This window comes from Notolepis coatsorum (assembly GCF_963971535.1).
Source record: "Notolepis coatsorum genome assembly, chromosome: 5".
Classification (NCBI taxonomy): Eukaryota; Metazoa; Chordata; class Actinopteri; order Aulopiformes; family Paralepididae; genus Notolepis; species Notolepis coatsorum.
In genome coordinates, this window is record NC_140169.1 from 176,394,195 (window position 1) to 176,421,843 (window position 27,649).

At 46.9% G+C, this 27,649-nt stretch overlaps 1 protein-coding gene across 1 annotated transcript in view; it reads right to left on the bottom strand.

The window, feature by feature from the left end:
- Nucleotides 1-23,494: 23,494 nt before the first annotated feature.
- Nucleotides 23,495-27,649, bottom strand: part of arhgap15 (Rho GTPase activating protein 15) — a 228,375-nt gene continuing 224,220 nt past the window's right edge. The window contains exon 12 of the mRNA XM_084315160.1: nucleotides 23,495-25,159. Coding sequence (XP_084171286.1) covers nucleotides 24,976-25,159 — 184 coding nt within the window. The 3' untranslated portion in view covers nucleotides 23,495-24,975. The remainder of the gene's footprint in view (nucleotides 25,160-27,649) is intronic.

Below are 27,649 nucleotides of genomic sequence, written 5' to 3' on the forward strand. Positions count from 1 at the left end.
GAGCCGTTGGCTTGTTCACGCGTCTTAGCCTCACCCAGAAAACACACTTCCATGAGCCCACAGACTATACCGTATGGACCCATCTGTATTTAAATGTTGTTTATTGTCAAAGGCTAATAGAAGAGAAAAATAAATAAAAAATGAAAATCATCATCTGTAGCTGGTTTATTCCATTTTATGATGATATTGTGAAATATGGAAATTAGATTCCTGTTTTAGTAAACAGAAGTAGTTTCCATTTTAGACAACAGGAGAGTTATAAAGCCTGTGTGTATGCGTGTGTGTGTGTGTGTGTCTGTATGCATGTGTGCGAACGAGAAAGAGAAACGGAGAGACATTTTTTGAAAAGTAAGAAGAGAAAACTGTCGGGTTTGGGGCTTTTTTCAAACCGGTGGATTATCAACAAAGAACAGCGCCATTAATTTCACGCATCGAGAGTGAGCGTGGTTACGTCCTCTTGGCTCGCCGGCTGTCTGATTGTAGAGTGAAACACCACCTCCAGCATGCAGTGACAAACTAAAAAGAAAACGTAAAAAAAAGAGAAGAAAAACAAAGACGCTGGTCTGGGAAATATGTTTATGCAAATTGGGCCACCATGTGTGCGTGTGGATACGGATAAGGAACTAGCAGTGTCTTTTAAAAAAAAAAAATCCTCCTGACATCTGATACGGCGGGGTATAGGAATAACCTGTTGTGTTGCCGTTGACAAGCCAGCGCTCGCTGAATCAGAAAGCACAGATGGACGTGCAGCTTTATTAGCACTTTCAATTTTTTTTTCTTTTTTTTTAACGCTTAATGTCAAATGCAGTTTTTGCGATAATTTTGTCGCTATCCGGCATACACCGCGATAACCATACCTTGTAACACTGACGGTGAAAGTTATCGACCACCCCCCCCCCCCTAATCATTGAGTCGGAATGCCGTAAAGACATGTGCATGGTTTCAATATTATCTAAAAATATATACATGTGTTATAAATGTAAATTCTTTTTGCGGTCGCCATGCAGAGACGTTTTGAAACAGTTCTGCGACGGCGTGCGGCGAGTTCTGGTGTATGTTCGAAATATTGCGAAACTGGACAAGTAAGTAAAAGCATGCATTTTGATGTGGAAATTCCATTCACCCCATTTTGTGAATAGTATAAAAAAAAAATGTTTAAAGTTAACGTAACCGCTGTGATAGAGAAGAAGAGGAGCATCAAAGGGATCTTGACTGTCACCCGGTATCCTGGGGTTATTTAAAAATGCAACACTTGAAAGATACATTTTTAAATAAAAGGGCCGGCCTCAATTTTCCATGAGGCTTCAGAAGACGACGCCCCTCCCGGGAGACGGAGCGTTAAAAGGTGCCATAATTAGACGACAGCCGCTGATTCCACATTAGCTTTTCACCGTCGCCATGTGGGACACGCTCGGCATCCTCCCCGCGCCAGCGCTCCTGATAGGACAAAGGGAGACGAGGGAAGCAAAAATGAAAGGGAGTAGTTGTCCTCAAGTGACACAGTCATATGCTATCAATATGCTGCCATACTCCTCTGTAGCTTGGGCTGCTTTAATGGGCCCGGTGGTTAGAACGTGGTATGCCTTCGCACAGGAACACTGTATTGCTATGCTTTCATCTCTCTCTCTCTCTCTCTCTCTCTCTCTCTCTCTCTCGCTCTCTCTCTCTCTCTCTCTCTCTCTCTCTCTCTCTCTCTCTCTCTCTCTCTCTCTCTCTTCTCTCTCTCTCTCTCTCTCTCTCTCTCTCTCTCTCTCTCTCTCTCTCTCTCTCTCTCTCTCTCTCTCTCTCTCTCTCTCTCTCTCTCTCTCTCTCTCTCTCTCTGTGTGCTATTCAGGCAAGCAGGCGTCCACTTCCACGAGCCGCCGCCTTCCAGAAAGTTCCAAAGAATGGGCTACCCAAAACAGAGTGGTCGGCGGTTATTATATGAAATAAGTGTTTTGAGAGAGGCTTGGCTCCCAGACCCAAAACAAAACTAGCTACATTCCCACACGGGGCCGTCTTGACGGTGTTGGTATGGAGCTTCCCAAGCGAATGGTCATTGTCCCTCCTTATCTCTCTTCCTAGTACGTGATCACCTAACTATAGTTCTGCAGGGAATAATACTTATCCTCTTACAACAATGCGTTATGCGTTATATATGACGTATATGAGCACGTTTGCTTTCGTGCTTGATGAACTAACGTTAGGCTTTCTCCGTCTCCTTCTACACCTCTGGAGCTCTCCCACCAAGCAATTTGCAACAAAGACACAGGCGCGAAGCGTTCCCAGTAAACTCCTCAATCCAACTTGTGTTTTTTTTTGTCGTTTTTTTTGTGAAATGTGGCGCTGAAAGCTTTGGTGGCCTGCCGGTCTCGTTTGGTCTTCGAAAGTGTCTGTCTGTGCCAGGAGGGAGGAGGAGGTCACCCCAAGCTGGAGCTCATTCCCCCCCCCCCCCTTTATATTCTCTGTGGAGATTTAGTGAAACACACGACCACAAAGCTAGTTTAAGTATGTCACTCTCCCATCGTTCCCAGTCTCGCTGCCAAAGCATGAGACATCTGATTTAGAGAATAATAAAATACAGAAAAATGGCTTTTCCCATAATTACAGACTCTCTTATCTCGGCACGAGAGAGAGAGAGGGGAGGGAGAGAGAGAGAGAGAGAGAGAGAGACAGAGAGAGACAGAGAGAGAGGGACACGGAGAGAGAAGAAAAGAGCAAATTCCATACAGGCAGAGTCTTTGCATTGGCTTTTAAAATGGGTATAAAAAGAAACTGCTGTTTGGGAATATGAAAGCGTTTGGCTGATTCGAAACTCATGTGAATACTGTCATACTGTACCACACAGCTACAATTGTGTTTCGGTGGGGATTATTTGTATACTCGCTCCATATGTATATATGCTGACTGAGCAAGGTTTTTGACAGTATTTACACAAATCACATTTGCTCCCTGACAATAGCCGATCGAATATCAGAGATTCTGATTTGACTTGGAACGCGTTGAGGTGCGCGTGTCAGAGGGGGGGGGGGGGCTGTCAGTCGGCCGGGCAGATTATCCCGTCAACAATAACGGATCACTCAGCCTCTGATTAAGAGAAGGGGGCGTCTCGTCTCGCCCGGGTCCAAGTCTCACTCTTCGAGTTCCACATCGAGTCAATGTTTCGGTGAAATTAAAAGTGCCACTCGAAGTGCTCTGGTGGCAGTTTTCTTGACGGGGGGGGGGGGCTATGAAATAAGGCAGCTAGAATTGGATGATAATCTTCTTTTCATTGGACAGTGATAACCAATTATCATTTGCCCCAACAGAGAACGGTTTATTTTAATTTGCTGAAGCTATGAAGCGGTTGAAGGCACTCTTCCATATTTTTCAAGTTATGAATCCACTGAAGGCAAGTCTTCCACATATTGAAGCTAGGAAGCCACATTGAAGGCGTTCTCCAGTACATTGTACCTGGTCGTCTGCCGTGGGACGTCATGCTCTTGTCTTTCAAGACCAAAATAGCACTCTGAACAAAAACCTTTCCTCACAGAGCAGAGATTCAACACACACCCAGTGCTTTTCATGTGGTTAAGAGACCATACGGGTGGGAGGGAGCAAGGGAATGAGGCAGCTGTTCTGATGCGAGTGATGGGGAACACCTGTGTGTGTGTGTGTGTGTGTGTGTGTGTGTGTGTGTGTGTTTGTGTAGATTCCCCAATCCTTTGTTTACCAGCAGAGGGGGCTATTTTGATCTACCCAGCTGTAGTAAATTCAGGCAATTATAGATTAGACATAAATTTGAAATGTTCATCTAATCTATAATGAAGGAATAATATTTGGACCTTGTCTATCCCTTACTTAGCCTGGTCATTATGCCATAGGTGTACTTTTTAATATGGCCTTTGTGCCCTCTATTTATATATAATAATACTTATTATTATTTGCTATGCTCTTGCTATGCTCGCTCATGCCTGTATTTTTTACTGTTGTGAAGCACTTTGAACTGCAACCTCTGTATGAAAAGTGCTATACAAATAAAGTTATTATTATTATTATTTAAAAGAAATGAATAGCCATCAGAACCATATCTCGCAACCTTGAAGCTATATGAAAATGTGGTCCCTTAAAAGAAATACAAATATTTGATCGTTTGACAAACTTCAGCCAACAGCTGTGTGACACTGTAGAAGCCACAGTGAAAAAGCCTTGTAGCTTGAGAATAAACAGTGCCCCCCCCCCTTTTTTTAAACGTAAACGTCAGTAGCCCACAATGTGAAAGACCATTATTACGTGTCAAACCCTTTAAAAATATATATATATATATATTTCAACTCAATAATAATAATTTAAAAGTGTCAAACGGTTGGGAACCTTACATTAGAGCTCTCATATTGAACAGAGAGACACTCACAAATGCGTATATCACTTTCTTTGAAAACAAGCATTTATAAGTGCGGAATACGTCGCTGACATTTGAAGTGGAGCTCCTTCCGGTCCCGGTTTTAATTGCGCCCAGTGTTTGAGCGGTAGGCACGTGTAATAGGTGTTATGGTTTGTTAACCAACCCCAACAGCACGGCACAGACAGGTAGTTCAGAGTTAGCCAAAAACCAGGGCGTATTTATTTCCAACAACAGGGAATAGCAAAAACAACAAAAAGTACAAGTGGGGAATGTTCTTGGCAGAGTTGTCTGCGGCTCTGCAGCTCGTCTCAGAATAGAGACGGCACGATGGCGTTGCGCCTCTGACTCTGCGGCTCTGCAGCTACTTGAAGATCCACTCTGGGAGGAACAGAGAGAGAGAGAGAGTTGTCAACAAACAAGCGAACGGAATACAAGGCAGTCCAGTCCTCCTTAGCTGAGTCCAGTATAAACACAAGTGACAATCTTCAGTGTCTACCAACACACAAGTTTAGCTGAGTCCAGTACAAACAAAAACGGCACATCTTCAATGTTACCCAAACACACAAAAAACAGAAAGGTCCCGAGTCAGGAAGATGCAAAGAAAAACAGAGTATCCAAAAAGTACGTTCCAAACTCACCAAGGCGCAATTGCGCAAAGCGGGCAACGAGGCACAGATCCAACGGATGACAGAGAAAAGCAACAGCGGCGACTTCCATAGACGTCCTGGAGAAAAACAGACGAGGTACAACACGGGAGGGAACAAGCAGCAGCCAGTGGTAATCCAAAACGACCCGACACAGAACGTTAGGAACACCAGAGTATATAAGGGCTCCACCGAGCTGATTAGAACTCACTTCAGGTGCGCGAAGGCCGGTGAGGAGGAAGGGCCTGAGCCTGGAGACACTGGGCATGACAGGAGGAGCTCCACCCCCTGATGGTGCCGGAGGACCAGGCGATGTGGGGCTCATGCAGCGCGAGCCAGGGCCGACCCAGGACTACTGGGACAAGAGGGGATCTGGTAATAAAGAACTGGAGTCTCTCAACGTGGTTACCAGCAATGGTGAGGAGGACAGGACAGGTGCGTTGAGTGATGTCAGCCAGGCGGTGATGATCCAGCGCGAAAACCTCCAAGGGCCTCTCGAGGTCCTCAAGTGGAATGTTGGCCTGGGTGGCAAACTCAACGTCCAGGAAACTCCCCTCAGTACCAGAGTCAATGAGTGCACCCACCATCGCCCGCTGGTCCGCCCAGGCTAGGGTGACGCTCGTCAGACGGTTAGGTGGTGCACGGGTGTGGGAACAGGAAAAACGGCTCACCAGGATCTCCCGGGGTCCCGGCGAGCCTGGTCCTTCTGGCCGGGTAGGGCAATTGGAGATACGGTGTCCATCCCGGCCGCAGTAGAGACACAGGCCGGACCTGAGCCTGGACTCCCGTTCGGCTGGGCTAAGGCGGGTGCGTCCCAGCTGCATGGGTTCCTCCTTGGTCACAGCTCGGGAGGGAAAAAAGCCACCAGTCGCAGAGGGGGCAGGACGGTCAGCAGAACAGTCACGAGTACGGGGGGTCTGGGGAACGTCTGGGGGTCCCAGTCGTGCTCTCTCACGCCTTCTCTCCCGGAGGCGGCCGTCGATGCAAATGGCGAGGCTGATTAGGCCCTCGAGAGAATCAGGCTCCTCTCGGGTCGCGAGCTGGTCCCTTACAGCGTCGTTGAGCCCCTTCAGGAAGGTGAGATGAAGCGCCCCATCATTCCAACCTCTCTCGGTTGCGGCCAGTCTGAACTCCAGCGCGTCGCTGCCACTGCCCTGCCGGAAGGTGCCCAACCGAGCTCTCGGGTCCTGGCCACGAGCTGGGTGGTGGAAAACCCTTCGGAGCTCTGCCACGAAGTATTGCATGATGAATGTGGCACAATCCTCGAAGTTACCGTCGAACAAACGTGGTTCGGAGAGACGGGGCTCCCGAGGTGCGAGGTCGGGAGGTGCGGGGTCTGTCGCGGCGGCGGGTGGTGATCTGGCTGGGACTCCCTGGGTAGTCTGCTGGGTGGCCAGAGTGTCAAGGTAATCCAGAAGAAGCTGGACCTGGGCCCGGAGGTCCTCACTCATGAACGGAATACAAGGCAGTCCAGTCCTCCTTAGCTGAGTCCAGTATAAACACAAGTGACAATCTTCAGTGTCTACCAACACACAAGTTTAGCTGAGTCCAGTACAAACAAAAACGGCACATCTTCAGTGTTACCCAAACACACAAAAAACAGAAAGGTCCCGAGTCAGGAAGATGCAAAGAAAAACAGAGTATCCAAAAAGTACGTTCCAAACTCACCAAGGCGCAATTGCGCAAAGCGGGCAACGAGGCACAGATCCAACGGATGACAGAGAAAAGCAACAGCGGCGACTTCCATAGACGTCCTGGAGAAAAACAGACGAGGTACAACACGGGAGGGAACAAGCAGCAGCCAGTGGTAATCCAAAACGACCCGACACAGAACGTTAGGAACACCAGAGTATATAAGGGCTCAACCGAGCTGATTAGAACTCACTTCAGGTGCGCGAAGGTAATTGGTACCTTGAAGCGTGCGGAATCGGACCAATCCTCACAATAGGAGTTGACAGACTTTAGGATAGCAGTCCTGTGATCACCATTACACTCTCCTCCCATTCACACCCTGATTGACTGTTTTATTTCAGGGACTGCTCCATTAGTTATCCTTCCGTCAGGGCTCGTCCGTCATCGCGAATAATTGAAAGTAATCATCTCGTCCCATGCTGTTGTGTGTGTGCGTGTGTGTATGTTAGGGATGCATTGATAACAATACTGGTCTCGGATGTTGGTCCGATACCAGGCTAAAATACGTATCAGTCTTGGAGGATTTGAGGAAATAACCAAAATGGATGATTCTCTATTTTGACACTGACCATATCATGTATGTATCCATGCTGGTTGAAAATGAAAATAAAATTATAAAAAAAAAAAAAATTAAAACTTTGACCTCAATATGTGCCGGCAATATTTTACCGATTTAGGGGGGGAAATCAATAGTGCAGATCCTTGGCTACTTCTGTCTTTTACTAGTATGCACTCAGCTACTAAGAAATTGACCTTGCCTATATTACTACCTACTATGCTAATCAAGACTGTAGCACCCAAGTTCGACACTATTTGACGAACAATGTCACTTACACTTCGCTGCCAGAGGTGTACCCTTCCTGTCGACTTGTTGTACAGAACTTGTAAGTCACTTTGGATAAAGGGGCAGCTAAAATGTAAATGTAAGTGTAAATAATTATGCAAAGCTAACTGGTCTTACACAAAGTGCAATACATGTGAGCCACCACTAGGGACAGATTGTCTAACTGTGAGACTGAGTTTGTGACTTTACCAGTGTAAGAGGTTGTTCGCATAGAAAAAGAGACAAAAAATATGCTCACTTTTGAGCTCTCACTATTACCTCATTCAGCGCCAATCACGGAAAAAGTCTAGTTAACTTGCCATGCATTGAGCGCCAATGACGAGAAATCTCTGGTTTTTTATATATTTTTTTGTATTATCTTTTCCCCCCTTCTTTTTACGTTTTTCTCCCCTCCCAATGTTAGTCGTTATGCCAATTCCCAATCCCCTTCCTGGTCGTTGCGCACTCTACCCCCTACCGTCGGTCTGGGAGGGAGGAGACTATCGCATGCTTCCTCCGACACATGTGTACCCAGCCCACCACTTCTTTTCACCTGGCAGCGCGGACTCTCACTGAGAGAGTGTAACGTGTGGAAGGTCACACTACCTCTCTTAGATCCTTCCCTCGCTGTGCAGGCGCCCTGACCGAACTGTAGGAGTCGCTGTCCACAACGACCCAGACCCACCCACCGGCTTCCCTCCCACTGACTCTGCCAATCGAGCCAGTATGACGGCCGACCAAGCCGGAAGCAAAGCTGACAGCTGGATTCGATACCAGTGTCTCTTGCGTTGGTGATGAGCGCCTTGTCCGCTGCGCCACCCAGCCGCCGAAATCTCTGGTTTTAATTGTTATTTCTTTTATTAGCTATATCCATAAGTTTTCCATCCATCCAGCCTGATGTTATCATTGGGAATGGGTATGAGCTCGCAAAGGGCAAATACCGCCGCCTACGCCTTACCGATTACACATCATTGAAATCCCTTCCCCTTGGGCTGTACGCTGATCTAACTAGTCCAGTCCAGGTTTTCCTTCTCGGGCATGCAGTATCGTTATAACACATGGACTGGGGAGACTGAGAGCAGCGTGGATTATGTCTTTCGGACATATAACGCTGGATCAATAAACGCAATCAATATTTGGAATGGCGATCAGGAATTGGATTAATCTTTTTGCAGGACATCAAAGACCAGGTAAGGACTCTATGTTACGAATCTTGGGTTAATCCGATGTTTCTTTCGCCACCATCGGGAGTGTGTGTGTGTTTCTGACGTTGGCTGCGGGCAAAGCACTGAGAAACGATTTCTCAGCCCCCGCTTCTGTTCGCGCATGATGACACATATAATACCGATAATCTAGCGTTATTTTCAGAACGATTCATAAATCAAGCGACAAATGGCACGATTTCTAAGGAAATACATTGAAGCGCCATTTGCTCGAGTTTCTTGAGATTAGACAGAATGCTCTGGAAATAATTTATACTCTTATTCACCACGGTATAAAACGGAAATGTACGGATGAAAAAACAATGTGTTTTGTGCATGTTGACTGGAAGCAACTCACTGACAATCGACGGGTGTATTAGATCCATAGCTATACTATTTCATATATTTTAAGCACTCGCAAGTGAACAAAGCGCCCCATTGACTTACAGCGATGGCGTTTTTACCCAGAAGGTACAGCGACCCCTGACGCTGAATAAGTTAATCATAGACCGAAACAAACATTGGTTCTGGCTAGAGCCATGGTCTTTGTACCTGATTTGGTTCCATTATAGGCAGACATCACTTGGTGATGAGCGGCCATTGCTGTTGCATTTTTGCAATGTATTGACTTGTATTCCATCTTGAAATGTCATGCTAACTACTGAGTTCTGTTCCATTAGGGGCTCTGCTTGGCATCACTCTGCACTATCTCGCGTACATGCACGCGCACTGAATAAATTCCACAAATGTACCTTTAATACCAGTATTAGTCTGACCACACCCCTCATCAGCTTACCTTCATAAGCAGGTGTGTGGTCACCTGCTCTCCTCCTTCTCGCTTTCACCACAAGGAAGTGCCTGGTAGTACCCCACTTGACGTGTTGTTAGTTGAAAAGAGTTGTGACGAGTTTACATTGTGCTTAATTTTTTCTTCTCTCACATCTGTTGTACAAGAAAAAGTTGGGTCATAATGTATTCCGCAGAGAGTAGACCCGCTAGACCTACTCTTCACCAGCGGTTCTCCATTCCCGCCTCCGTCGTGCGCCTTGGTGCTGGGCTGTTGCCACTTTCGTGGTTGCCGACCCAGCCCGGGAGGCTGCCGGTGGATAGTTTGCCTCACCGAAGAGCCGAGGAGTCGGTGCCGTCGCTCCGGCGATGGCCTGATCTCGACTCTGGTTCCTCTGGTTCCGGGGAATCGCCCGTTGGTGAACGGGGGGTTGTCTTGGAGCCAGAGGATTTGCGACGCAAACTTTTCGCGTCTGCCCGTTCACGTCGCAAGATGGTAGCGTGCAGGCGCGAACGGCCTGGGTTTGGGGAACTGCTGGAGACCAGCGAAGATGCGTCCGGCTCTGGATTTCCAATGGAGACTGAGGACTTCATGGACGAGGCGGACGGGTTTTTGTATGATGGCCCCGTGGAGGAGAGTATCCCTCCTCAGGAGACCCCGGAGGGGGGGGAAATGGCTCCATGGGGCGCCCTGTTCGAGGATGTCGAGGAACCACCTTGGCCTCATCAGCAGGATGCCCTACTGTCGGCCACATCAGACTGTGGCTCCTTGACCAGTTGCAGCCTGCTGCATGTGAGGGATGCGGGGTCGGTGGAGGAAGGTTCGCAGGGGGAACTGCGGGCCTTGTTTCCCGAGCTCATGGCGGTAGCCGTCGCCGCAAACGGCGTGCCGCTGCCATTGCCTGCACCTGTCCCTGATGACCTCATAGGCCATCCCTGGCAGCGTCCCCCAGTGAGAGGTGTGGACGTTGTCTACCCATTTTTCCCATCGATGGGGGCCTATGTTCGTCGGGGTCAGGCGGTGTCCAACATCATGGGACTAACTCCCGCCTACGTACCAGTTACGCGGGTGTCGGGGTTAGTCAAAGGTATGGGGGAGGGCGTGCCTCGGCTTGACAGTCCGATGGCCGCGCTCCTCTGTCCGGATATGGTGTGGGAACCCCTATGCAAGCCGGTCCTCCAGGGGAAATCGGCTAGGCGATTGGCTTATTGGGGTGACCAGTCATTTATCGCTGGTACACAATCGCTGGCTGCGGTGTCTAACATCGCCCACCTGGCTAGATTTGTATCGGGGATAATGACGGGCGGCACGGATCTGAACGAGGTGAAATGCGATCAGATCACCCAGGCTGCGGGAGCTGTCCTGCACCTTTCCCAGGTGCTGGGCATAGCCATGGGGAAAGTGCGCGCCCTGGCCACCCTGGGCCAGCGTCACCTTTGGCTGGAGCAGGCCCGTGTGCCAGAGAAGAAGAGAGCTCCTCTTCTGACGGCCGCCCTCTCCGACGCTGGCCTATTTGGGAAGGCCCTGCGGTTGATGACCTCAACATGCAGAGAGATTTTTCGCCTCCCGTCCTTGCCGGTGGAGTCAGAAGGCTTCCGCGACGTCGAGCTGTCTCCGTCGCCGCTACCACTGCCTCCGCCGCCGCTGCTGGCCCTGCCAAGAGGGCCATGGGACGAAACGGCGCTTCTGCCACCGCCGGCCCATCCACGACCGGAGGAGACGGTAGGGAACGTCGTGTCCAGCAGACAGTAACCTACCGTCCCTCCGGGGCTCCTCGGGGTGGCAAGACTCGAGCGGCGCGAGGTGGCAGACGCCGTTGAGTGACTTTTCCCCTCTGTGTCCCCTCTCATCTACACCCTCCCCGGCCCCTCTATGATTTTGTGCCTTAGAACACTTTATATAGTTTAATAAAAAAGTTCCCCGTTGTGAGGGGGACTGTGTTTTGGCCGAACAAACTGTGTGTTTCTTCAAACAATTCATATGGTGGGGTTGTGTATATATGAATCTGCCCTTTTACGTTGTGTGATGAGTCGTGTTGTGTTACGAGGTTAAGCAAGGTCTGCAACATACACTCAGTAATAGGTTCTATTAGCTTGATGCTCCACATGCAGGTAGAAACTGGTGTTATTCCATTGCTTGAACTAAGTATATGTGTCTCACAATGCTGTGTTGTTTAGTTGCAGTAATACAGTAGTACACACACATTTCACGGCCTAGCCGTTTACTCTCGATCAGCGTTTTTTTCCTATGTACGACATAGTCAACGGGTGTAGGATTCACACACAGGCGACTTGTGTTTTGTTGTAAAACCTGTTCACATTTTTGTGGGTAGCGGGCATTGTATTAGCTTATGCTATGCATTGCTTTCTACCGGAGGTTTTCAAGATGGCTACGGTTGTTTTTCTGTGTGTAGGGATGAAGGGTGTTTTTTCGGGAGGGGGTGTCGAATAAACCCCTCCTTTTCCCACTTGATTGGTTTAGGGGATTTTTGATCTCTTCTGCTGAGCCAGTCAGGGCCAAGCCGGTGGGACGTCTTGGCGGGGGGGGGGGGGGGGGGGGGGAGGGTAATTCTACCGACTCCTATTACATGACAGGAGCCGGCAGGTTTCCCCGCCCGTTGTAGCGGTGTTGCTATGGCGACGCCTTCCATGAGTTGAGGTGTCTTAAAGGTGTCAAGTTAGGGCGTAGGGCTCACAGTTCTGCTGCGCCCGATTTATGTGTAAACTTGAGTCGGTTGGTCACGTGACTCACAGTTGGCATATCTTTTTCATGGCTATGAACTCATGTGGGAAGGTGTTTCTGGGAGGGTCTTACACTCTGATTAAAAAGAGTGACTGGATTAAAATCATGTGAAAACAGGTTTTTTACTCCCAGCTGTGCAGTTGGGTCATACGGGTGATGCTTTTTCTTTATTATTATAAAGAGTTGGATGTGTCTATGTGGATTGGAAATGAGGGTCCCTGATGGAAACAAGACTAACGTCTTTCTCAGGTCTGCCTCCCCTTAACCAATTGTGTGTATTGCCGTACTGGGTTGTACCCTTTCTGCAGTCTGTTGGGTAAAGTTTTTCATTCATTCATTCATGGAGTTGATTGCATCTCGCCCCTCTTGTCGTTCCCCTGGGCGTCTTGGGGATTCAATAAGGTGGTCTAAACAGCCTATTGTTGATGTGGGTATGTCAAAACGCACACATAGTGCTAGCTCAGGATGTTCTTTTGGGCATTGGCTGACTGGCGCGCCTTGATTGCTTGGGGTTGAAACAGCGTTTTTATGAAGCAATTGGGATGGGGGTTTTTCCTCTTCCGACACCCTGTGTGGTTGTCGATGGGTTCCCGTTCATGTCAGGGGATGATAACGGAATGGGTCTGGACATATGGGGAAGGGTCTCACGCCCTAGGGGTGGGCCACCGGGCGCGGTTCGTACCGAAACGTCTGGGTGGCGCCTTCTTTTTATGTTTTAGGATCAGCACGCATATCTGCCCCTTCTCCTGGGGTTGGCAGGTCGGCGTGGTTAGGGCACGGGACTGGTTCTGGTCACGCTGGTCCAGATCAGTTACACCCGTTGTCCGCCGGGGATGCAGATCTGCTGTTCTGGTACCCTGAGGGACTTGGGTTTTTTTCAGGGGGAAAAAATGCTAGGTCGGTCCGGGTGTCACAGGGTTGAGCGTTATGGAACCCTTGTTGGGTGCGTTGTATTCTGCACTGTCGTAATGGCTTACGGCCGTGCCAACCTGTACGCGCCCGATCTCGTCGGATCTCGGCCGCTGTGCAGGTTGGTCTTGGTTGGTACTTGGTTGGGTGACCTCCTGGGAATACAGAGTGCGGGGTGCTGGGGCTGGTCTTCCATTTTTTACGCTCTTCTCTTGCGCTTGGCGCAGATGGGCCTGTTGGGGTGGTTTTAGCCTCCTCGGGGGACCCTGTGCTCCCCGTATCACCGGGCCCGGTCCGGGGTAATGTTTCGTTGACCCGTAGGCCCGGGATAGCCCTGTTGGAAACCAGAACGCGGGCTGCGGCAGTGCCGCAGGTGTGTTTTTGGGGTTTCTTTCCTGAGGGGTTATGGGACCAACCATTGCATAGGGTAATGCCTGGGTGGTTGGTTCTCTGGTGTGTTGCTGCAGTGTCAACTCCCGGTTTCACCGGTTGAGGGTGCCCCTGCACGTTCATGACGTCTGCCGGTCGTGTCAGCCTTCTCTGTGGAGGCTTGGTTGTGCGACAACGCCAGCATACGCCCCTTCCGCCGGGGCGGCTGTGTTCAGCTGTCCTTTCTGGCGCCTGTCTCGTCCGCAGTCTCCAGGCTCGGGTTGACAGCCTGTTGCCTGGTCTTTTTTCCCGGTGCGCTGCCTGCTTCCGTTGGTTAACTCTTGTGTGTTACGACCATGCTGTCTGCCTGTTGCGGGGCCAGTGTGCCAGGCGGTGTACTGTTGGGGAGGACAGGGCCCGCTCGGCTGAGGGGCCTTTGTCCGAATACGCTGGCGATGTGGGGGGCGGGGTCACTAAGTGCCCACCTGGTGGGGTCTTGATGCTGGCATCATGGACTTCTCCGGGCCCCCATTCCAGGGAGTCCAGTCCTTTTGGTGGGTCTGGGTCTTCCTTCGCGCTCCGCTGCTACGGCCTTGCCACGGGGTTGGGTTTGCCCTTGATCCCGTGATTCTGGGGGCAGTAACGAGGTTGTTCCCTACGTTCGTTCCCGGGTGGCATGCGGGTTGTGCGTGGGTGTAGTCGTGGGGTCAAGCCACGGTCTGCTCACCCTGTGCGTTGAGTTGCTTGAGTGCCTCTTCGCGCGGTCGGGTCCGTCGCCCTCTCGGTTAACCTCTAATAGGGAGGGTGCCCTCCATTAGGGGGGGTCGGGGGGGCTCAGCCCTCCCTGTTCTGTTGGTTGTGGGGGGCCTTCAGCGGGGTGTATTTGTCGGCCAGTGGCTCCGCTTGGCCTCCCTTTCTGCAGAGTGATGCCAAGCAGAGCCCCTAATGGAACAGAATATTAGGTTATAGCTATAACCAAGTTCTGTTAATTAGGGGTGACGCTTGGCATCCGACGGCCGCTGCAGCCCTTGACCTCACCTTGTGGTGAAAGCTTGGGAAGGAGGAGAGCAGGTGACCACACACCTGCTTATGAAGGTAAGCTGATGAGGGGTGTGGTCAGACTAATGCTGGTATTAAAGGTACATTTGTGGAATTTATTCAGTGCGCGTGCACGTACGCGAGATAGTGCAGAGTGATGCCAAGCGTCACCCCTAATTTTTTTTTTTAACTTACATTTTTATTTGCATTTTTGATTTACAAACATCTCAGACAATACAATTAAACAGACAGAAACAATAAAGAAAAAATTATAACATCAAAAAGAATAGTGATGCACCGATGTGAAAATGGTGGCCGATACCGATAACCGACATTAATATTGCTGTTCTGGCCGGCACCGACATCCACCGATGTCGACATCTCTGCACAGAAAACACTTTTTTATGATAATCAAGCAAAGAGCTACTTTCCAAAACGCATACTTTTTTTTACTTTTGTAACTTATTTTCAGAAATTACTGATATTTTGAAACAATTTAAGGCCAAAACATGTAAAAAGAAAAAATAATATTAAATTTTAATAAAAAAAAAAAGGAAAAAATTATATCGGCCCATATCGGCCCTATCTTGATATCGGGCCGATACCGATGTGTAAAAAAAACGGCCATATCGGCCGATATTATGTCAGCGGCCAATATATCGTGCATCACTAAAAAAGAAAACGAAAATAAAAGAGAGGGGGTGACATGGGTTCAACGGTCAATTCTATCTTTACCTTGTTTATTTACATTTCAATTTATTTTATAGTTCCCTTGTTCCCTTTTCATTCTTTTTTTTAAACAATATGTTTATAGGTATTTTCTTTTTTTTTTCAGTTTAACAGCATCAGTTCAACAACCATACAAAAGGAAATGCTGCCAACTGCCCCCCCCCCCCCTCCCCGAGTTACAGAAAAATAGATGCATATTAACCCCCCCCCCCCTGAAAAAAATATAAAAAAAAAAAAATCGGCCAGACCCCCCCTCCCTTCCCCCAGACTAGGACCTCGACAAATTCAGTTTTTTCTTTTTTTTTTACACATTTTGAGAGTTTTGTAAACCCAGTTACACCCGTCTAACAGGTGCCCATACTTCTACACCAAACAAATAAATGTCTACCATTACATCTTTTCTCTTCAAAGAGCAACTAATAACATTTACAGTATCATTCATTGCAATATATACCCTTCAGAAAGACAAAAGGGAGCTTCAATAATAGCCTATATCATCTACCTACTATGTAATCTGTTCTAAGTATTGCCTAAACCCAGCCCAGCATTTATCAAAGAGACGTGGTTTTTTCTTAAGATTGAACATTATTTTCTCTGATGCCATGTACGAAGAGATTTCACTAAGCCACATAGACATGGGGGGGGATTCAGCACTTTTCCACAGCATGGCAATACACTTGTTCCCTGCAATCATGGCCAATTTAATGATCCGCACCTTGCCTCTCTTATCTGGAGAAATGTCAGACATGTCTCCTAATAATGCTAATTTAGGTGTACATGGGATCTCGAGGCCTGTGACCTCTTCGAGAGTCTCCCAAATTGAGCCCCAGTAAGGTCTCAGTTTGTTACATTCCCAGAACATGTGGAGCAGGCTACCTGTTTCCGTTGAGCACCTAGGGCAAAGGTCAGAGATAGCCTCATTCATCCTGTGAAGTCACCCCTAATTAACAGAACTTGGTTATAGCTATAACCTAACGTTAGTCTTCTATTCATTCCAAACAAATTGCTGTTGCTACTGGTGACGTAAAAACACATCACTTCATGTGCACTGGATTATTTACCCGGGAATGTCTTACCAGACACCAATGTTTAGAACAACCGAGAAAGGTAAATGTAAAAGCCAACACTATTGTCTTATATCAGTTGGCAATAGAGAGTGACAAATTTGACATTTATTCATATGAATACGTTAGAGATTACTACTTTACAGGTGCTGTAAGTGATATCAACATTTTAGCTAACTTCCTGTCAAGCTAAGCATTGCAGATCAAATATGAATTAAGAGCCAAAACATATTTTTGTGAACTGGAACTGGGTTTAGGTGGAAAAAGAGAATGTTTACAAGCAACTGCAGCCTGGCTCACAAAATTCAGATCAAACTGTCAAATGATCTCTTTCTGCGTAAAAAAACGTAATAGCTCGTGTTTCGCCACCAACGCTTGAGCGCCAAAAGCGTAATATCTCGTTTTTAGTTCCTTTGATCTTTTTCCTTTGATCCCTGTTCTAAACACTCGGAGCTCCATGGGTCTCCCTGGCACAGCTGCCTACGTTGGAATTGCAATGCCGATCGAATCCCGCCAGGTGGCAGTATCGCCTACCTTTTGAACTCGGGGATATCACTTGTCATCCAGTACTGAATTACCTCCGGCCGCTTCCGCCTAGGAGTGGATCACAACATAGCAATCGGTAGAAGATTTGGTGCCTCAGAGCTATTCTTTCCCGTATGGTAGCCATGCCCAATATACACAAGTAATTGCGATCGACTGGGATTTATTCATTATCGAGTATCTTCTGACTGAGGTAAGGTCTATCTTAGGTGACCTGCTGGTATTTTTTTTTACCTAAAACATGCTTCTGTATCGATCAGTGTCGTATTTTACCGGACCTAAAACATGCTTTTGGTAACGATCCCAGTTTTGAGTTAAAACCACGCCCCCCCCGCCCCCCTTGATGATTTTGTGAAGACACATATGTATATGGTATATACCTTGGAAGTATTTGGGGTTTCAGGCGAGCAACCAGAACGATTTGGGCATAATGCATATAACCCGTCATATCTTGCGATCTATGAGAAAATACTCGATTATTTTGGAAAGGGGTGATGTTTAGCGTGTAATAGCGCACACACTACAGTATGTAGAAATTAACTGGTTAGTCAGTCTTGGACTATAAACAATGCCTGTCATATGAGCCATACTATTGTCTCCATAGCTATAATACAGAACACACGATGGATCCGCAAACATCGCTAAAATGGTCAATAGCGCTGGCGCCATTGAGTAAAGATGGGAAAAGAGCATGGCGGTCAATGAGTTAAGCATTCATCAAATATGAATTAAGATCCAACAATTATATCCTATTTCTCGCCTAAAATGTTGTCCGAAACATATTTCAGTGAACTGTTTAGGTGGAAAAATAGAATGTTTACGAGCAAGCCATCATGTTTTCTCGCTAATCACGCTCCACTCTCTCCTGATTGGATAGGGTGGGAACAGAATACCAGAAAAATTTACTTTCTGTATATTGCAGAGCGGAGGGACTGGGAGACCCATGTTACCGACCAAACACTATATCAGTGATGGCTGTGGGAAGTTGGAGCTACTTAAGTGCCAAAAGCATGTCAACGGTAGTTGTTGAAGGAGAGGAGAGTAATTCCCCACCCCCTGATATTTGTTCCTCTGGGTATCGAACTGGCGACCGGTACGAGTACGAGTCCTTCAGGTTACAAGCCTGCTTTCAGGTTCCTACCGAAAGAAACAATGCTTCAATGTCCCACACTGCTTGCCAACTACCATAACCAGTTCCCTTGCCCAGGAACTGCTGCGTCAGTAGCCAACAGTGATTCACCTTCTCTATTGACTGTGTCACTACTGGAGAAGAGTGAGATGCTTTACCGAAGACCGATGTTAATCCACAAGGTGGCTAACATATTTTGACTATTCTCTCTGGTATTATCGGTAAAATGGGGACCTCAGCGAATCGCATTTCTTCTTCGCACGGATCGTGATGCTAATGGCTTGAACTACAGCCCTGGCTCAAAGCTGCACTCTCCTGCTGAGATGGAATCCTTGAATAATTCCCCAAACTATAGGGACCTCTTTAACTGTTCAAAGGAAGCGCCAGTGACGTCAGTGAGCTAGCAGACACAGTGGTGTGCTACATCACAACAATAGCCGATGGTATTGTCCCCAGGAAAACGGTGCGGATTTTCCCAAACCAGAAACCGTGGGTGGATAGCACTATTAGAGCAGCTCTGAACTCTCGTACCACCGCCTACAACCTGGGTAGAGAGTCAGGAAACATGGAGGAGTATAAGGCTTCAGTCTATACTCTACGCAAGACTGTCAAACTTGCTAAGAGGACATATGCTGATAAACTGGAGACACAAATGGCACAAAACGACACGAGGATTATGGCAGGGACTGAAGACAATAACTGACTATAAAGTCAGCGCCCCCTCAATGGGGAGCGACGACGCCTCCCTCGCGGACAAGCTCAACATCTTCTACGCTCGGTTTGGTGTAGACAGTGGCGCTGCTGGCTCTCCGGCTAGTGACGTCACTGGCGCGCCGGCTGTTGTGGAGGGGGGGGGCAACCGCGAGGGGGGGGGGACGCTCTCTCGTTGTCGGAACACAGTGTGAGAAGAGCATTTATGCAGGTGAACACCAGGAAGGCTGCTGGCCCAGATGGCATAACAGGACGTATACTCAAGACCTGTGCCAACCAGCTGGCCCCTGTGTTCACCGCCATATTTAATCAATCACTGGCGGAGTCAGTGGTCCCTGCCTGCTTCAAGATGTCTACCATCATCCCTGTGCCGAAGAAACCCTCCCCAGCATGTCCAAATGACTACAGACCGGTGGCACTCACCTCTGTGGTCATGAAATGCTTCGAGAGGCTGGTCAAGGACCACATTTGTGCCTCCCTCCCCAGTGATATGGACCCTATGCAATTTGCATACAGGACAAACAGGTCCACCGACGACGCGGTCTCCCAGGTACTACACAGCACCCTCTCGCACCTTGACCGTCAGAAGGGGGGCTATGTGAGACTGTTGTTCATTGACTACAGCTCAGCGTTCAACACCATAGTCCCCACCAGACTGGTGGACAAGCTGATCGAGCTAGGTCTGAGCTCCGCCCTGAGCGCCTGGGTACTGGATTTTCTGAGCGAAAGACCCCAGGCGGTCAGGGTGGGGGGTCAGACCTCCAACACCATCACCCTGAGCATCGGGTCCCCCCAGGGCTGTGTTCTGAGCCCCCTGCTGTACTCACTCTACACACACGACTGTGTGGCCAAGTTCAGCTCCAACTCCATAGTGAAGTTCGCAGATGACACGGTGGTGGTGGGGCTGATCTCGGACAACGACGAGAAGGCCTACCGGGAAGAGGTTGAGGTACTGGAACGCTGGTGCCAGGACAACAGCCTGCTCCTGAACATTGGTAAAACCAAGGAGCTGATCGTGGATTATAGGAGAGGACAGCAGGAGACACACACACCACTGATGATAAACGGGGCTACCGTGGACAGGGTGAGCAGCTTCAAGTACCTGGGGGTCCACATCTCAGAGGACCTGACATGGTCAACACACATAGACACAGTAGTAAAGAAGGCGAAACAGCGTCTCTACCACCTGAGACAGTTAAGGAAGTTCAGAGTATCGGGGAAGATACTCCAGTCCTTCTACTCAGGAGCTGTAGAGAGCATCCTGACCGGAAACATCACTGCCTGGTATGGAAACAGCACGGCACAGGACAAGAAGGCCCTACAGAGAGTGGTGCGCTCAGCCGAGCGTACCACGGGTATTGCACTACCCCCCCTGCAGGTTCTATACAACAAGAGGTGCAAATCCAGAGCCTGCAGGATAATGAAAGACCCTCACCACCCCAATAACAGCCTGTTTCAGCTGCTGAGGTCAGGCAGACGCCTGCGAACCCCAGCTACTAGGACAGAGCGGCTTAGGCTCAGCTTCTTCCCCCAGGCCATCAGAGCCATGAACAATGAACATTGAGTGCTCAGAACATTGAACTGTCCACACACAAGCACACATGAACACACACACGACACGCACACTGTGCACGCTCACACACGAGCAGCCACTTAACACTTTAACATGAGCGGGCACACACTCATGTCGCACACACGCACACTTATGGCCAAAGGAAAGGACACTTTAAATTAGAATAACAGGAACAGTGTATTGCAGGGCTATTCAACTGGCGGCCCGCGGGCCAGATCCGGCCCGCGGGATGATTCTGACCGGCCCGCCAAAGATTACATGATAATATCTTTTTTTTTTTTTTTTTTTTTTTTCGTACTTTTTTCTTTTCATGTCAACGTTAACACGCACAATTGAGCCAAACGTCACTCAATTAATGACAGATTTCATTGATAAATTGAGGGAAAACTTTGCAAGTCGATTTGATGAATTTGACATGTCCAGAGAATTGATGCATTTTGTGAGCAACCCATTTGCCAATGTAGCTGCTATTTCCACAAAAGGACAAGAGTTCCTTGCATCACTTCACATTGATGAAGGTCTCCTGCAACTTGAAATAATTGACATGCAAGCATCATCTGCTCTGAAGCAGGCACTTGAGAATGAATCCACCACAACATTTTGGATAAAGTGTATTCATGTCAAGACATTCCCCAAAATAAAAACGCTGGCAATATCTGTGCTAACAATGTTTGGCTCAACATACACCTGTGAATCCAGTTTCTCTCACATGAATGCCATTAAAACAAGCAACCGTGCCTCCTTGACAAATGAGCATTTGCATCACTGTTTGCGGGTAGCCCTCACTTCCTATGAACCCTCTTTCTCTGCCATTGCCCAGTCAAAGAAGTGCAATCGCTCTCATTAGATGTGTGTATGTAGGCTAGGCCTGTCTGCCCCCCACCCCCCTGATGTTTGAGAGTTAAGAGTGGACAATAAGTGCTGATAAGATGCTGTGATTTACTGTTGTTGCACAGACATGAAGCACTTTTTCATAAGCTCAGCTGCACTATAAATGTGTTTTTTTGTTCAAGTGTTGATGTTAGAATGTTCAGATGCACATCATGCACTTGTTTGTTTTTTATTTTATTTTTATATTGAAATGTTGAAGAGGAGATGTTGCAGTTGTTGCACAGTCATAAATGAAGCACTTTTTGCAGGAGATGTTGCAGATGTGGCACATAAATGAAGCACTTTTTTTGAAAAGTATACTACTTTTGCAATGTAGTTAAATAAAAGTTGTGAAAATGTGGTTGCGTGTTGTGTCAAGTTTACATATATTCATAGCACGGGGAGGCGCCGTGGCAGGCCGGCCCCTGGCCCCTTGGGTTTCTGACAATGTGGCCCCCTGAACAATTTAGTTGAATAGCCCTGGTGTATTGCACTACCAAAGCTAACTAGCATGTCCCACATGCTCTGTAAATAACTATGTACAGATACCGAGATGTCACTCCATGTTACCTGCTACCTGTTACTGCACAATGTTGTTTCCTTCTTTTGATTCTATTATATGTACCACTGTATTGCACATCGTTGCGGGCAAGACCACCCGCATTTCATTGTATACCTGTATGCCGTGACAATTAAAACTCTTGACTTGACTTGACTTGAACTAGTAATTCCATTTTAAGTGTGTTATCAGTCGCCTGGCTTCAGGTCTGGTCATAGTACCCTCTCCACTGTAACTTTACAATGCAGACATAATAAACATGTTATATTATGCAGTTTCCCCAGAGGGACAATACAATGTGTATCTTACCCTGCTGCCCTGTGTTGATGTTGAAAAACGATGATCACACTGTTAACCCATGTTGGAGAAGAACATGACTAATAATAATGCAGGACCTCTCTAGAGGTCTTTATTCGGCATGCAACAAACTGGACATGCAATGGGAGCGCCACACACACACCGGAATACACACACACACACACACACATGCATTGTCTTTTTCTCAGTCTTGTCTTTGAGTCTCTGCGCTTAACCCATCCCGTCGTCCTTCCCCCCAAGGGCAGCCGGGAGCAGACAGGGCGTCGACGAGGGCCGTGCCCAGGGACCAATCCAAGTGCTCCTGCCCGTCTTCATCAAGGACGCGACAGCGTCAGCGATCTGTTGGTTGTGCATGTTTTTCCATTGGGTTTCTCTTATCGGGGGGGGGGGACCCTTGCGAGCACGGGGAGAACATGGAAACTCCACACAGAAAGGCCTGGGAGATCTCTATCACTATCTCATCATAGAGAGACGGTACTATTAACACAGCAAGACAGTGCACACATGGAACTGTGTTCCACTGATACATAAATACTATGGTGTTTGCTATGATAAAGCATCTGAGAATCTTTTCAGAAACGGGATTCAAACGGATCAATCATCAAGAATTCCACATTCGTCCAGAGATGGGATTTTTCATCGAGCCAACGTGACGACGGAGAGCAGATGATGAAAAATGATTTCCCTTTTACGATTAATCATTTATCAATGAGTGTTTATATTTCAGTAGTTTCATATGTAGGCCTACTCTATATATTTATATAGATATATCTTCTTTTTTGTGTTTTTCATGCTTCTGAAGGGGTTGTACTGTGTAAGGTTGGGCTTTAAGGTGTATTTTGCGCAGATGTCTTGTTGGCATGTGTTGTCACTTCCTATGTTGTCACTTCCTATTGGATTAGTATAATTTGGTCACTTACCTTTCATGCTTCATTGCAAGTCATTTCTGAAGAAGGTGTGTTCACACCGAAACGTTATTATTTCAGGCTGCCAATACATTTGAAAAGGTGTGTGCCTGGACCTGTTTCCCTTTTTTGTTCATGTAGCAACAGAGGTTACAGCACCCAGTGTCAAGTGAGGTGAGCGCGTTCTACTACTTTTAAACTTTTTTCATTTATCAATCCACATGGTTATTTCTGGTCATGATGACACTGTTACCTTTGACATTGACATTGTGTTTTCTTTTTTTGTTTTGTTATTTTGTTCCGTTTATACTTATCATGGAGGGCACATTGTTGCTATGGCAAAGCTCTTACTGAACGCAGGGTTCTCCACATTGTGGAGTCGGAGCACAACTTAAAAGAACAGAATTTGGCAAAATAATTCAAATACAGGGGAATAAAGGATTTAAAATATATTCTAAAACATTGCCTGATATTCATTGGTAAAACAATGTTTTATTGTATGAAAATAAAGAGGTCACCAGAGATTGGACTCCAGTTGGCTGGTGAATGATCACCTACAGTAGAAGCCCTTAGAAGTCCAGCTTTTACTGCTACTCTACCACTACTCCACCACTCCACTTTGTGACTCCTATTGTTCTGGATTTCACACCTCCACTGCCTGCCACAGGCTGGAAAGATTTTCATCTTACATTTGTATTCGTCCCAAATGTCCCAGCCCCATCCAATTTCTTAGCTTTTTTCACTGTTTATTTATCATGCATTGCAACACTAATATATGGTATAGTAGCCCAAGTCAGACTGCCCATATAAAAATGATCTTGGGGGTCTGAGGGCAGTAGCCCCCGACCCCCTCCCTGGGGAAGCACCTAAGTTAAGTACCCTCGCTTTGTTTACGGCAGAAAATTAACTTAAGCACTTAAATTAAGTACCCTCGCTTTGTTTACTGCACTAAATTAACACCTAGTGCTAGTTCTAAACTGACATCGAAGTGACATTGGAGTGGCAGAAGGGACCCGATTCTGAAAAGATTCATCTGTACCGGTACACTCAAAAGTCTTAAAACTTGAAGCTGGGGACACACTGTGAAAGTAAATACCTTCCTATACAATTATTTAGCATTGTATCACAGATATGTGACAGAAATTGGCATAATTTGACAAATAATACTGACATTTCAATACAGTATTCAGAGAATGACATTCACTTTTCAACTCTGTTTTCAAACTCCTAGAAATGAGGTGTGAATGATATGAACATCGAGTAGCCTACTGTAGGCAGAGTAGTACTGTTCTCATACTATACACACGTGCATCCACAAAATGTCCACACTGTTTCTTTCTTTCACTGGAGCACACCACTGGTTGAGACTCAAGACTGGGTGTGTCGGCTTGGGCAAAAAACTAAACAAACAGAAAATATACCATGACTGTATAGTTTGAATGGCTCTAGCTCTATTGATGATTATAACAAACCGCCGCAGATTCTGAGGGTTAAGTCAAAACCCGTCCTAACTAATTATTGCAAGTTGGCATTGTGTTTTGGAAGGGATCAACAGAAAGCTCAGTCTCGACGAAGACCAATGGGGTGAAAACACCTAAACCTGCTACTGAAATACAGTATAAAATCACCCTTTTCTCTCCGAAGTCTCCCATCAAATCCTCACAGTTGATAGTAATGTGTTTTACTGCCGACCAGGGGTGGCAGCACAGAGCGTTTGTCGAGCTTTCCCAGCAAACCACAGAAGAACATTTCAGCTGGAGGATTTGAAAGGAGACTTTGTAGAGAAAAGGGTAATCTTATACCATATTCGTTATAGAGCTTTGTGTAGTATATGTAATGCATTCAAAGCTCGTCAATAGAGCTAGAACGGCTCCCGCTATGTGTGCTGTCCTTTGTGCCGCTATCTCGTCGTCTCATCTACAGTATCGTTACTGTCTGACGTGAGGAACACGGCACGACTCTGAGCGGAGGGCTGATTGTCCCGCTCAAGCCGGAGAAAATACTTTTATTTCTTGTCCATGTGGAAGATCTGGTGACTCTCGATCAGGATGAACTCCACGATCTGGTTCTGGTAGATCATGTTCAAGGCCAAGTTGCCGCCGTCCAGCTCGGGCCACATCAGCGTGGGGCCGAAGACGATGCTGACGCCCTGGGTGGACATCAGGTTCTCCCTTGAGTTAGCCAGGACTCTGTGGAGAGAACACCACCACAAAGGGTTAAATAGGTATCTGTGTGTAGAAGGTTTACCATACATTAAATCGGTCAACTAATCAATCAGAAATTTGTAAAATGTCAAATTATCTGTAAACATACATATCACCATAAAATATCTAAATGAAGATTTGGACTTGACTGGAGGTTAGATACCTTTATGGCAACAACACAAAAAAAAGTATTTTCTACAGTATATATTATATATCGATGGCACATTTCGATCACATTTCTGTGTTGTTTTCTTTCAGATACCCAATACAATACACTGTTTTTGGACTATAGTACTATATTACAGTATGTGTTAACAATACCGACCAGGTATTAGTGCCTCGCAAAGTGCAGAGTGCAGGTTTTCCACCTCTTTTTTGTATGCAGATAGGAGGTTTTGTTCTTCTGCCATAAATTATATATCTACACTCATTTGCACACTAGATCAATGATAATCCTTGATATTGACTTATTGAGATTGTACTTGTATTTTATCCACTCAAGAGTTTTACTAGAATTTAATTTCTATTATTATTTGTTTTACTATTATTATTCTTCACTTTATCCTGTTTGTCTTGCTTCAATGGGCGGGGTCACACAGGGGAAGTGTTTCACTGCACTGTACATGAACTCTTTGATCCTGTCTGCATCCCCTGCACTATCAACACATCTACATAATTTTTTCAGATTTGATGGCAGTGTACTTTTTTCCTTTTCTTTTTTCTTTTTTATCCTTGCATGGCCCCCGTTGAAAGCATATCTTGTTTCAATACTGGCAGCCCTGGTGTATCATTTTGTGAACCCAGCTTTAGGTACTCTTAAGATCCAGGTTCAACCACGACCAAAAACCGCTCTCTCTCTCCAATACCACAGTGCAGCAGCGGCAGGCAGCAGCGGTGGTAAGCTTTGCAGAACATCCATTGACTCGACGGGGAGAGAGTTCTAAAAGTAATACAGTATTTGGACAGGAGTCTGGAAAAAGTCAGGGAAACCGGAAAAAAAGTTGGCACGGGAACCTCCAGATCCACATTGGACTCATGTAAAGACTACATACTCTGTGGTTTTAGGAAAGCGGTTTTTGCAAAAAGGTAGAAAGACCCTGTACACTGCTTTCACCCAGCAGATGGACGCTAGTGACCAATGTGTGTCGGCGCAAATTGCCTTCTCCCGTTGGAACAATTCTTTGGGAAGGTGTTCCATTAAAAAGCGAGATGTTAAGTTGAGGTTATGGGTGTATCTGAGGACTGGCCTGCACTGTGGAATGGAGGGAGGGAGTGATAGAGAGAGAGAGAGAGAAGCTAGCAGAGTAGCATTCTCCCCGAGCTGAGGCTTGGCTAGGGGACAGAGGAAGGCCAGGCTGGGGGGGACCAGCTCCACGGAGGAGGCAGCCCACAGGCTTCTGGGCCCGTTATGGAGTGAGGCCTGGAACGGGATGGAAGCACTGTGGCGCAGGGCCCCTCTCCAAGCTGTCAGTGGGCTCTTGACGGAGCGTTCTGAGGTGGGATTGAGTCCCTCCTTGCCCAAAATGGATCCGCACGGGGGCCTCTGCGCATAATTGCATCCAAAAGGTATTGTCAGTGGGCCAGGCGTGTTCGTCTCCGCCGCCGCTGCTATGGCGTCTGGAGTTGGTATTTTGGAGAGCCAGAGTGATGTTATCTATGGCTTACATGTCATAAAACACAGGGCAAAAAAAAACGCGGGCTGTACATTTTTCCAGCCCCACAAGCCCATACGGTTATTGCTTAGATGTTACACACATTGTGATCATGTTACCTTTTTCCTTGCTCTCACGTTTGTTTTTTCAATATGTAATGTTTTTTTTTAATGAATGAATGAAAAACTTATTTTTAGGAAGTACAAATATACACACACACACATGTACGTATGTAAGTGTGTCTATATATATATACATTATATATATATACACACAAAACTTTTGCATTAGCCAACATCATGTCAATTGAAAGCTTTCCTCTCAAAATGGTCAAGATCAGGATGTATCCATCACCTTTGAGGACTTGCCCCCCGAACGGTTAATTGCATGTGATGGCCAACATCTTGCCCTGCCATATGTCATTAGATGAGGGGCCGAGCGAGTGTGTGCCGTGCATATCCCCTAACCTCATTAATGAACGCCTGATGATCATCTCCACTGACATAATCATTATGAAGAATTATCCTCATCTCACTTTGAGCTAAGAAATGCAATTTTCCTTGAAATATGCCTCTAATCAATAACGTCAAACTGAATCTATGGCGGGAAGTAATAATACTGGAACACTATATGAAGAAGCCACAGGGTATATAGAAGTTAGTAATGAAAAAACAACACTGTTTAATACAACAATGTATTCATACAACACTGTATTCATACAACACTGTATTCATACAACACTGTATTAGCACAACACTGTATTCATACAACACTGTATTTATACAACACTGTATTAGCACAACACTGTATTAGTACAACACTA